Consider the following 13,308-nt stretch of genomic DNA (forward strand, 5'->3'; position numbering starts at 1 on the left):
TCTTCAAATTTTTTTTTTTTTTTTTTTTGAGATGGGGTCTCACTCTGTCACCCAGGCTGGAGTGTAGTGGTACGATCTCTGCTCACTGCATCCTCTGCCTCCCAGGCTCAAGCAATCCTCCCACCTCAGCCTCCTGAGTAGCCGGGATCACACGCACGTGCCACCACACCCAGCTAATTTTTTGAATTTTTAAAGAGATGGGGTTTCACCATGTTGCCCAGCCTGGTCTTGAACTCCTGAGCTCAAGTGATCTGCCCACCTTGGCCTCCCAAAGTGTTGGGATTACAGACGTGAGCCACCACACCTGGCCTGAATTTTTCAAATAGTTTCCAACAGTTGAGGACATCATACATGCGTACCCCCAAAGGTCTAGAGGATGCAGACAGAAGCTAAAACCCAAATTTACAATAACTGTCCTTCTATAATGTCTTTGTTTAATATAGTTAACCTTGTTCTAACTATTCATAATTGAGGCTGGGTAACAAACACGAGGGTTAATTACACTGTTCTACTTGTCTTGATATTTCCATAATAAAAAGGTTAAAACGAAAAATCCTATTCCTGAAATATCAGTCTTCTCAAAGTTCAGGACATGTGCCAAACACCTACACAGTGTTGGGACCCCAAGTATACACATACCCCACTTGAGATATAAAACATATGTTTCCATGCCATATAGAGTCAAAACACCGAAGTCCTTTTCTAGACCAAGGACTCAATTCCTTGTTTCTAGTGGATAATGGGACCTCATGTTACACTAATACCCTGGATTCAATGAAACTTATTTTGGAGAACCAGATCAAAAGGCTGTGCGCTTACTGCTACGAAAGATCTCTTAAATCCAACTTCCTGTACTTCCTAGTCTATCAAAGTTTCCATCTTATCAGACCCACCTGGCAGACTTGCTGTGTATAGCTGTCCCCTTTCATAAAGAGTCAGAGGTCAGGTCAGTGATCCAGAGAGCACGGGGAACGATGGCCCCCAGCATTCTTAGCGAAGCCCCAATTCCCATCTCTGGAACAGGTTTATATCACCCACTATTACCAAGGCTGAATTTCACCTTAATCCTTACTATGTGCTAGGCACTTTGACCCATATTAACTCATTATATTTGCAAGCAAGCCTATTAAGGAGGTGCTCTCATGATTCACAATTAAAAGCTGAAGAAAACAAGTGGCTAAGTTCTGGTCCTGGGTCCCAGACACAGAGTTCCATACAATGATGTACAGCAGTACTAGTCAAAGATTAAAGTTCCTGAACTTACACTTGCCCTGTTTCTTGTTCTCCTCTATCTCAATCCTGCGCTCTCGGCGGCGTTCCTCCCGAGCCTTCTTTTGGCGCTGACGTTTCCTCTTCTCAATGTCATCTGCGGATTGGTCAAGTTGTAAAGAGGTAGACCCAGGACAACCTGGTCATTACCTCCTCCCAGTATTTGCAGCTAGGCCCACACCAGTAGGCCCAGCTGGACTAGATGAACAGATGAAGTGTTTAGGAGGTACTAAGACTCATGATACAGTTCCATAAGTTTCCTCCCCCACTGGGTTTCTAGCCACAAGAATCCCTGAACCCTACTATAAAGAGAAGCAGAGCAGGGGCATTCTCACCTGAGAACATCTCTAGGGTTTCCTTAGAGACCACAGGAGGTTGCAAAGCCAGTTCACAGATGCTGAACTCACAGGTGAGTGGCAAGTGAGAGAGATATCTGTGACGCTGTCGAACATCCTACATTGGAAAAAGGACCAATACTCAACAAAAGAAAGCCTAACTGAAAGCAGGGGGTCCTAACCCCGATATCCAACAATATATACATAATACAGCCAGCACTGGGGCTGGAAACAGTAGTGCTCAATCATCCTCATTTTGAAAAGCCAAAGAGAAACTGTCAACCTACAGCAAGGTGGAATAAGCAACCAAATCCAGTTATTTTTGGTTTGTACTGCAAAGGAGTGAACTGAGTCCGGCAACAAATAATCTAAAGCCCATCAACTGTTTCTGATTTTTCAAGGGCCCACAGCTGAGGGGGACGAACACAGAAGATAAAAAGTTATTTGTTGGCAGAAAAACAGAACAGAAAAAACCTGAGAACCACTGACAGAATAACTGGGAAGGAAGATAAAGCAGATCTCCCTATTGAAAGACACTTGGCCTGAAATAGTAAAAAATGAAGCCCAATTTTTTCTTTTTTTTTTTTTTTCTGAGACATGGTCTTGCTCCGTCGCCCAGGCCGGCTCACTGCAGACTTGATCTCCCCGGCTCAGGTGATCCTTCTGCCTTAGCCTCCTGAGGAGCTGGGACTACAGGTGCACATCATCGCACCCAGCTAATTTTTTTTGTATTTTTTGTAGAAATGCCCTGGCTGGTCTGAAACTCCTAGCCTCAAGCAATCTGCCTGAGTAGGCCTCCCAAAAGTGCTGGGATTACAGGTGTGAGCTACCATATCCAGCCCATTTATTTTCATTTCTATTCTTTTTCTGCATATTGTTTGATGAAAAATTTATAGTACTCAGAGTCTAATTTTAAATCTTACAACAAATTTGTGACATTTCTTCCAAGCAATAAGGAGGAAAAGAAACACAAATAAACTCCATCTTGAATAAAAGGAAGAAATATCTACATCCCCAAACTACAATCAATGAACCAGAGAAGCAGGGAACAGCACTAACTGATTTAACAGAACCCTGGCATGCTGAGGGGACACTTCACTTACAAAGAATTCACAGCAATATCACTGACAGACTAAAAATACAAGAACTAAAGGCCTTGAAGGTTTGTGAACTTAGGATGGCTCGGCCTACCTCAAAGAGATTAGGTGAATACTGCTGCCCAACCCTCCATTTCTACAGGAAGGCCTCACCTCAGACATGGAGTAGCCAGCAATCTCCACCACAGTTGCTGAGATCTTCTCGGGGCTCCTCTCCAGGCTGCCGTACTCCCGCACGAGGCAGCGCACATTCACAGGGTGCAGGAACATGTGCTGCCCATCTTCCGCTGAGGACAAGGGGCTCTATCACACACCAGTCTTGGCCAGTCCCCAGAAGGCTCCCCACCCCTCCCCATGCCCAAGGGCTCAAGCCACCCAAGCCACAGGAGCTAGTGGCGCTCCTCTGCTTAGAGCACTGGGTCACCTCTGAAACACCTCTGTGGCAACCCAGCCCTCTCTTCAGGCACCCTCACCTTGGTAAAAGTAGTAACAAGGAGAGCTGCTGAGGCATGTGAAGCCTGACTTGGTGATGGGTTCCCGCTGGCTGGACTCAGTGCAAATGGTCCCCTCTTTAAGATTGTCATCTGCTAACTCCAAGTCATCACAGGCCTCTGGCAACCCCTCAGCCTCTGGTTCAGACACTGCTTCCTCCTCTTCTACCAGAGGGAGAGCAAGAGGTCTAGAAGGAGTGTCCAGAGAACAAACTTCCGTGGTTTCTTCATCGAAGGCAGACAGATACTCCAGCACACCCTGTTGCAGCAAACTCTAGGTCAACAGAAAGTATATCTCTTGCTTTCCGAAAGCAATGTGGCAAATGTAGGCCTAAAAGCCAAGCTCCCTAGATGCTTATCTTGGCTGTCGTGTTCACTGATTTAACACCCCGGGGAAAGAACTAATAACAAGCATACAGAAAATACTCATTTGTCCCCTCTTCTCTTGAGAAGGTTAAGATCTCACAGTAATGCCTACCAGCTCAATGGCAGCATTTGAGGAATGGCAGCCACTTAGTAACAGGAACACACTAACCTTCCTGGGTTGAAAAACAGAGTCCTTCGCCAAGGGAGCCATCAGCACCAGTTGTTCCAGAGCAGCCACAACACCAGTGACCTCCCCTCTGCTTCCAGCCAATCCCGACAGAGCCTCTTCCCGAGTCTAACGTGACCAGAGAGAACACCAGAGAAGGTTAAGTTTCCAGAAACACACTTAGCTTGAAGGGCAAAGGCTTAGAATGGCCTCTCAACAGGACGAAAAGTTAAAAGGCAATAAGACCCAATGGGAAGGAGTTAGGTGCTTAAATATCTCAACTTTGAGGGAAACAGGAAGCAAAACGCATGCAATACCCACTAAGGATTGCAATCTGCTTAGAATCTGACACTGGGGAGTGTAAATTAGTTCAGCCATTGTGGAAGACAGTGTGGTGATTCCTCAAAGACCTAAAGACAGAAATACAATTTCACCCAGCAATCCTATTACTGGGTATATAGCCAAAGGAATATAAATCATTCTACTGTAAAGACACATACGGCCGGGTGTGGTGGCTCATGCCTGTAATCCCAGCACTTTGGGAGGCTGAGGTGGGCGGATAACCTGAGGGTGGGAGTTCAAGACCACCCTGACCAACATGGAGAAACCCCATCTCTACTAAAAATACAAAATAACCCAGGCACGGTGGGGCATGCCTGTAATTCCTGCCACTCAGGAGGCTGAGGCAGGAGAATCACTTGAACCTGGGAGGCAGAGGTTGTGATGAGCCGAGATCATGCCACTGCACTCCAGCCTGGGCAACGAGAGCGAAACTCTGTCTCAAAAAAAAAAAGAAAAACCAAATATCGCACGCATGTTCTCACTTCTAAGTGGGAGCTAAATGATGAGAAAACATGGACACATAGAGGGGAACACACACTGAGGCCTATCAGAGGGTGGAGAGTGGGAGGAGGGAGGGGATCAGGAAAAATAACTAATGGGTACTAAGCTTAATACCTGGGTGAAAATCTGTATAACAAACCCCCATGACACAGGTTTACCTATGTAACAACCTGCATTTGTACCCCGGAACTTAAAAGTTAAAAATAAATAAATAAAAGAGAATCTGACACTAACAACACTATACAAAAAACTTCCAGAACAGAAATCTAAGAACATGAAACTAACCTAGTTTTTAAAAACTATGCTCAGACAGAGGTCCAGAGTAGTAGGAAGGGTTTAGCTAACTCTACCTCAGCCTGGACAGCTCTAATTCTATGTAGCCTTTCTTATGTCTGTAATGGCATTTGAACAAATATGGCTGCAATGTATTACAAGAAGAAAGCAAAAGTTAAATATACAGGACTCTACCCAAGAAGCCCTTGGGAGTCAGGGAGAAGGGAATTCAAATACCAGCTGCATCCCTTACTAGCAAATTACCCAACCCAGGATTCCGTTTCCTCATCCATGAAAGGGGATAGTTCTATCTACCACACTAGAAGCTTAAGTGAGATAAATGTGTATAGCACACGTCCTATCAAATGCTGATCACTCAATAAATATGGGCTTTTATTGCTCTAAGCTAGATCAGTGGTTCCAGGAGTGTGGTCTGGGGATGAACAGCCATCAGAATCACCCTAGAACTTGTTACATGCAAATTACTGAGCCTACTGAGCTTAACCTATGCAATCAGTATCTCAAGGTGGGGCCTAACCACCGGTGGTTGTGATGCTTCAGAATCCCTGTTGTGGAAGATACAAGACCCAGGGAATTCTATTCTTGTGTAATTCTTGCCATTTCAGGTACTCCTAAGGCATACTGGGCAGGCCATAATACTTTCTCTACAATGTCTCCCAAAACACCTCTAGAATAGAATCTTAAGTATTTTCCCAGGAAACAAAAAGCTCTAACTTGCTTTAAGAACATAGCTAATCTAAAAAACTCCACTGTCACAATTAGTTATAAAATCATTTTGACTTGCTCCTTTCAGCTCTAGAAAGAGCTTTAAAAGCCCTAGGTTAAACCTTCTCTACTGTCATCAAACAAAGCCCAAAACAAATTGGCTTTTTTAAGCCATTCTCTGCTTATTGTCTTAAACGTGGAATAGAACTAACTTAACCCCCAGCGTCCATCAACTCACCCCTGACAGAGTGAAAAGGTTTAGCATTTCTGGTTTTCACCAGAGACCGCCAAAAGAGTGAAAAGGTTTAGCATCTCCAATGCATCCTCTCACCTTGAGCTCCTGGATAGCTGCCTCAATAAAGCAGGACTCGGGAGTGTGCTTCTCCTCTGCCAGCTGCTGCTCTAGTGCTACTTTCTCCTCCAGAACTACCCGGTGCAGCACCTGCTCCTTAGAGGCCAGCAGCAACTTGGAGTACTGGCTGTGCTGTTCATCTATAAGAATGCCAGCAAGATCAAAGAAATGCAACACTCAAAGCTCATGACGGTGTAGCTAAATAGGAATTTTCAAATACAGCATTTTCTCTGGGGTGAAAATGGGGTAATTTAGCATGATTTCCTAGAAAATAATTTAACAATGGTCTTAAAATAAGATCTGTAGCTCTGCTCTTAAGAAATCTAAGAAACCTAGAGATGTAGTCAGAACTTTAGTCACACGTTTATTATTACAGCATTGTATGTAATATCACAAAAGCTCAAACCACCCAGGCACCGTGGCTCACACCTGTAATTCCAGCACTTTGGGAGGTCGAGGTGGGTGGATCACTTGAGATCAGGAGTTCGAGACCAGCCTGACCAACATGGTGAAACCCCATCTCTACTAAAGACACAAAAAAATTAGTTGGGCATGGTGGTGCATGCCTGTAATCCCAGCTGCTCGGGAGGCTGAGGTAGGAGAATCGCTTGAACCCAGGAGGCAGAGGTCGCAGTGAGCCAAGATCATGCGACTGCATTCCAGCTTGGGTGACAAAAGTGAAACTCTGTCTCAAAAAAAAAAGAAAAAGAAAGAAAAAGAAAAAGAAAAGCTCAAAACCAACCAGTAAAACCAACAATAAAGAATAAAGAAACGGTGGACCAGCGCAGTGGCTCACACCTATAATCCCAGTACTTTGGGAGGCCAAGACAGGAAGACTGCTTGAGTTTAGAAGTTTAAGACCAAGCCAGCTGGGTGTGGTGGCTCACGCCTGTAATCCCAGCACTTTGGGAGGCTGAGGTGGGCGGATCACAAGATCAAGAGATCGAGACCATGCTGGCCAACATTGTGAAACCCCATCTCTACTAAAAATACAAAAATTAGCCAGGCGTAGTGGCACGTGCCTGTAATCTCAGCTACTCAGGAGGCTGAGGCAGGAAATCTCTTGAACCTGGGAGGCGGAGATTGCAGTGAGCTGGGATTGCACCACTGCACTCCAGCCTGGCAACAGAGTGAGACTCCATCTCAAAACAAAAATAAAAACAAAAAAAGCAAACACACAAAAAAAAACAAAAACAAAAATTAGCCGGGCATGGTGGCAGGTGCCTGTAATCCCAGCTACTCAGGAAGCTGAGGCAGGAAAATCGTTTGAACCCAGGAGGTGGAGGTTGCAGTGAGCCGAGATCACACCACTGTACTCCAGCCTGGGCAACAGAGCGAGATTCTGTCTCAAAAAAAAAAAAAAAAGAGTAGTTCAAGACCAGCCTATCAACATAGCAAGACCTCATCTCTGCTAAAAATAAAAATAAAAAATTAACTATACCACCATGCCCAGTTAATTTTTTAAAATTAAAAAATATAATTTTAAATTAAAATTTAAATTAATTTAAAGTAATTAATTTTAATTATTTTAATGAATTAAATTAATTAAAAGTAATTATTGCCACTGCACTCCAGCCCGGGCAACAAAGTGAGACTCCATCTCAAAAAAAGGGTTAATGACATGACGGTATGTTCATTAACGAAAATTCTGTGAACACTAAAAGTGGTTTTCTTGGTCAGGCACAGGGGCTCACACCTGTAATCCCAGCACTTTGGGAGGTAAGGCAGGCGGATCACCTGAGCTCGGGAGTTCGAGACTAGCCTGCCAACATGGTGAAACCCCGTCTCTATTAAAAATACAAAAAAAATCAGCCGGGCGTGGTGGCAGGCACCTGTAGTCCCAGCTACTCGGGAGGCTGAGGCACGAGAATCACTTGAACCCGGGAGGCGGAGGTTGCAGTGAGCCAAGATCATGCCACTGCACTCCAGCCTGGGTGACAGAGCCAGACTCTGCCTCAAAGACCAAGAAAACCACTTTATATATATATATATATATATATATATAAATAAATAAAAATAAAATTTATCAATCTTTTATAGCATCTATCATTTCAGCCTGGTTCAAAAACCCACCCATATCTGAGGATTTTTTTAAATTAATACACATTTTTAATGTTTTCAGTTGTTAAACATTTAAACAGTCAAAATCACTAGGAAAAAATATTACACACACATATTTACCACCCAAATGAGAACACACAATCCTTTAGACAGATGCACATCTGAGGATTTATAAAGAAATTATCCTATATTTTCTTTTAAATAAAAGGGTTAAAACTTTTGGATTTTTTACATTTACTTCTTCAATCTATCTGGAATTAATTTCATGAATGGTATGAAATAGGAATCTAATTTTATTTTTTCCTTAGGGAGAATCAATTGTTTCAATACCATTTATTGAGAAATCTATCTTTTCCCCAGAGACTGAAATGCTATTTTAATCAAATGTTCATTTCTGCATCAAACACAAGGAACACATCTCTGGCATTCATTGTGAGCACTTATCACACTCTTTATCCTAATGGCCAGTCTACCAGTCTGTCTCTTCTATCGGACTACTGAGTGTCTTGATGACAGGCACCAAGACTGGCTGACTACAGAGCCCCTAAAACTGGGCACAGTGAAAGACACTATGCAATAAAACTTTGTAAAATGAAAAATTAGGATGTATATATTAAACAAACTTGAAACCAATAATTAATCTACTCTCTACAAACTCCACCCTAACTTACTGGAATGCTATGACTAATTTGAACATGCTAGATGTGCCTTGCCCAAAGACTTAACTTTCTGATACTTAGATATATTCAATCACCTTAAAGGATGTACCCAGGATTATTTGTCCCCAAAATTGAAAGAACTCACCTCCTAGATGAATGGGATGGTCTACATTCATCCATTTGGATTTGGGCAAAGCCACCAACACCCCTTTCTCCCTCTTCATCAGCTGCATCGTAATGGTATCACCAACAACATACTGATGTGACTCTGTGGCAACAACACTGAAACATGGACACTTATATGTAGCAGGGCAAGGAGTGAACAGACTGGGATCTAACTGAGTAAATGTCTCAATCTCACCTCTTGAGATCCTTCTTATGCACAGAACTGTAACAGATGGGACATTTACTCCACGTCTTCTCACTCAGGGAAAGATAGTGCAGGATGCATGCCCAGCAGAAGATGTGTCCACAACGGGTTATCTTGGCTGCAGTAGGTGGATAGAGGCATATTGGGCAAGATGGCACTTCATGGCTACAAATGCGCTGAAACAAAATGCCACCAGAAGGTTCACTGCTTGAAGAATTGATTAGGGACTGTTAAAGTTATAGGCCTCTCTACTCTCTCATCCCCATCTCTCTCATCTCTATCCCTGTACATCCTTACACTCAACATATCTTCCTAAAATTGTTTAACAATGTAGGTACATGTATGATAGTTTTTTCTTTTTTTTTTTGAGACGCTCCATCTCCCTGGTTCACACCATTCTCCTGCCTCAGCCTCTGCAGTAGCTGGGACTATAGGCGCCTGCCACCATGCCCAGCTAATTTTTTTCTAATTTTTTGTAGAGACGGGGTTTCACCGTGTTAGCCAAGATGGTCTCGATCTCCTGACCTTGTGATCTGCCCGCCTCGGCCTCCCAAAGTGCTGGGATTACAGGCATGAGCCACCGCGCCCAGCTTTGTATGATAGCTCTTTAAGCAAAGCATTAAGGAAACCATAATAACTGTTAAATAAAACTAATACACAACAGGTATTTTGAGGGTTCTACATTAAATAGAAAAAAATGACAAATCACTATATTCCCATTTATAAAAAAAACTTAGTATGTATGGTATATATGCATAAAGGCCTAAAAAGGGTCTATAAGTAATCTACCAGGAATTTCCAACAGAGAACGCATTAAAGACTTCACTTTATGTGACTAATTTTTTTTTTAAATAAAACTTAAGTTTTTATCCTTTCTAATGTCATTCTCAGATGATTTTATACATTTTCACAGTAGTGAGAGTTCAAGCTTTTTTTTTTTTTGAGACGGAGTCTCACTCTGTCGCCTAGGCTGGAGTGCAGTGACGCGATGTCAGCTTACTGCAAGCTCCATCTCCCGGGTTCACGCCATTCTCCTGCCTCAGCCTCCCGAGTAGCTGGGACTACAGGCGCCCGCCACCGCGCCCCGCTAATTTTTTTATTTTTAGTAGAGACGGGGTTTCACCATGTTGGCCAGGATGGTCTCGATCTCCTGACCCCATGATCCGCCCACCTCGGCCTCCCAAAGTGCTGGGATTACAGGCGTGAGCCACCACCCCTGGCAGGAGTTCAAGCTTTAAGGTCAAAAGCCCCTGCTCATAAAGAAAAAGTGCCCAACATTTTGAAATTATTCTTCTTCAACAGATACCCTACTAGGACCAACAAGGGGATACCTAGAGTTTATAACTTCAGTAGAAAACACATCAGTGGCTTTGAAAGTGCAACTGAAGCTGGGCGTGGTGGCTCACGCCTGTAATCCCAACACTTTGGGAGGCCGAGACAGGTCAATCACTTGAAGCTGGGAGTTTGAGACAAGCCTGGACAACACGGTGGAACACCGTCTCTAATGAAAATACAAAAATGAGCCAGGCATAGTGTTGCACGCCTGTAATCCCAGCTACTCAGGAGGCTGAGGCATGAGAATTGCTTGAACCCAAGAGGTGGAGGTTACAGTGAGCCAACATCGCGCCACTGCACTCCAGCTGGGGCGCTAGAGCAAGACTGTCTCAAAAAAAAAAAAAAAAAAGAAAAAGAGGCCAGGCACAATGGCTCATGCCTGTAATCCCACCGCTTTGGGAGGCCGAGTCGGGAGGATCACCTGAGGTAAGGAATTCAAGACCAGCCTGACCAACATGAAGAAACCCCATCTCTACTAAAAAAAAAAAAAAAAAGATTAGCCGGGAGTGGTGGTACATGCTTGTAGTCCCAGTTACTCGGGAGGCTGAGGCAGGAGAATCGCTTGAACCTGGCAGGCAGAGGTTGCAGTGAGCCAAGATGGCACCACTGTACTCCAGCCTGGGCAACAAGAGCAAAACTCCATCTCAAAAAAAAAAAAGTACAACTGGGCCAGATGGAGTGGCTCATGCCTGTAACCCCAACACTTTGGGAGGCCAAGATGGGTGGATCACTTGCAGTCAGGAGTTCAAAACCAGCCTGGCCAACAAGGTGAAATCCCATCTCTACTAAAACTACAAAAATTAGCCGGCCATACTGGCAGGCGCCTGTAATCCCAGCTCCTTAGGAGGCTGAGGCACGAGAATTGCTCGAACCCTGCAGGCAGAGGTTGCAGTGAGCCAAGATCACGCCACTGTACTCCGGCCTGGGCAAAAGAGTGAGACTCTGTCTCAAAAAAGAAAAGTACAACTGTGTGGCTCATTCATGTGCCTACCTGCCACAAGGCTGAGGCCTACTTTGATAGTGATTGCTACGAATGGCTGCCAATGAAGCAGTGGCCCTGTAATGAGCCCAACCCAGGTCAGGAGGGTAAGGGGTTACTACTTCCTAGCTTACACATCTTCAGATCACAGCCTTTCATACACCATCCCTACAGGCCAGAGCCAATTAGTCACAAAATGGACTCCAGGAAGAACCAGGAACTGACCTCTGGGAAACATCTATAGAAAGCCCAGGCAGAAAAGGGTATCAAGCAGTGAACACAGCCAACAGCTGCTGCATCACCACAGTGCCTTTATTTAGTGCTCCCATTCATAGCTTATGGGCTTGGCTAAGCTACTCACCACTTGTTCCACAAAGTCCCAGTTAACTAATGTATCAGGATCAGCAAAATGAGCTGTGTAGTCTTGGTCTTCAGACACCACAAATTGGCAGCTAGAAATAGGAAAGAAGACAGGAAAAAGCTAGACTGTCAGGATCTACCAATAAACCCTCAGCAGAAACTGTCATCTATTCACTTAGAAATCAAATGCAGGCCATTAGCAGCCCTGGTTCATGAGGCACTGCACTAGGACCTCAGCCTCAGTTCTGAGCTCCGGCTCTGGAAAGAACCCAAAGACTCAGCAGGCAGAAGTCTAAATCCATGAACTGTTTTCTTCTGCTTCCAAGTCCGGCCAAATTCCCTGAAGGCATCCCTTGAACTAAAATTAACCTAGACTGTGACTCCATCAAACAGCAGTAAGCCAGATTTCCTCTCTCACCCCTTAGAACCCCAGAAAATGGCTAGTCTTCAAGACAGTTGAAAAGACTGTTCTCGGCCAGGCACAGTGGCTCACACTTGTAAACCCAGCACTTGGGGAGGCCAAGGCGGGTGGATCACTTGAGATCAGGAGTTAGAGACCAGCCTGGCCAACAGGGTGAAACCCCAACTCTACTATAAGTGGAAAAATTAGGCCAGGCATGGTGGCTCACGCCTGTAATCCCAGCACTCTGGGAGGCCGAGGCAGGCGAATCACGAGGTCAGGAGACCAAGACCATCCTGGCTAACATGGTGAAACCCCGTCTCTACTAAAAATACAAAAAAAATTAGCTCGGCGTGGTGACACACACCTGTAGTCCCAGCTACTTAGGAGGCTAAGGCAGGAGAATCACTTGAACCTGAGAGACGGAGGCTGCAGTGAGCCGAGATCACACCACTACACTCCAGCCTGGGAGACAGAGGGAGACTCTGTCACCAAAAAAAAAAAAAAAAACAAAACAAAAAAACAGAAGACTGTCATCGCTATTTGAAACCAGTTCCTCAGTTCATATGAAGTACAAAATGGTTACTTCAGTCTAGATCCAAGGTCAAATCTTAAATTATGACTAAGGCCACACAAAAAGAAACAAAAGGGGATAACATTTGAGCAAATGTATGCCAAGCACTTCAACTTGTCATTCAATTGTCCCTTAAGAAATTTTCTCTTCCTGGTTGGGTGGAGTGGCTCACGCCTGTAATCCCAGCACTTTGGGAGGCCAAGGTGGGTGGATCATGAGGTCAGGAGATCAACGCCATCCTGGCTAATATGGTACAACACCGTCTCTACTAAAAATACAAAAACAAAATTAGCCAGGTGGCAGGCGCCTGTAGTCCCAGCTACTTGGGAGGCTGAGGCAGGAGAATGGTGTGAAGCTCTGGGAGGCGGAGCTTGCAGTGAGCTGAGATTGCACCACTGCACTCCAGCCTGGGCGACAGAGTAAGACAGACAGAGCAAGACTCTTTAAAAAAAAAAAATCTTGTAACCACACTTTGGGAGGCTGAGGCAGGTGGATCACGAGGTCAGGATTCAAACCACCTGGCCAATGGTGAAACCCCTATAATTAGACGGGGGTGGTAGTACACACCTGTAGTCCCAGCTATTCGGGAGGCTGAGGCAAAAAAACTGCTTAAACCCGGGAGGCAGAGGTTGCAGTGAGCCAAGATCACACC

At 44.6% G+C, this 13,308-nt stretch overlaps 1 protein-coding gene across 5 annotated transcripts in view; it reads right to left on the bottom strand.

The window, feature by feature from the left end:
* The window catches only part of RNF10 (ring finger protein 10), a 42,794-nt gene that overhangs the window by 10,378 nt on the left and 19,108 nt on the right, over positions 1-13,308 (bottom strand). For 3 of the 5 annotated variants that reach the window (XM_032168513.2, XM_058425218.1, XM_058425219.1), the window contains exons 4-12: positions 11,684-11,774; positions 9,000-9,184; positions 8,784-8,920; positions 5,898-6,058; positions 3,728-3,853; positions 3,175-3,466; positions 2,855-2,988; positions 1,605-1,722; positions 1,265-1,366 (exon numbers count right to left, since the gene is read on the bottom strand). In XM_032168513.2, the coding sequence (XP_032024404.1) occupies positions 1,265-1,366; positions 1,605-1,722; positions 2,855-2,988; positions 3,175-3,466; positions 3,728-3,853; positions 5,898-6,058; positions 8,784-8,920; positions 9,000-9,184; positions 11,684-11,774 (1,346 nt within the window). The remainder of the gene's footprint in view (positions 1-1,264; positions 1,367-1,604; positions 1,723-2,854; positions 2,989-3,174; positions 3,467-3,727; positions 3,854-5,897; positions 6,059-8,783; positions 8,921-8,999; positions 9,185-11,683; positions 11,775-13,308) is intronic. The other 2 variants (XM_032168514.2, XM_032168516.2) reach the window with 1 other exon arrangement.

Source organism: Hylobates moloch, unplaced genomic scaffold (genome assembly GCF_009828535.3).
Source record: "Hylobates moloch isolate HMO894 unplaced genomic scaffold, HMol_V3 SCAFFOLD_12, whole genome shotgun sequence".
Classification (NCBI taxonomy): Eukaryota; Metazoa; Chordata; class Mammalia; order Primates; family Hylobatidae; genus Hylobates; species Hylobates moloch.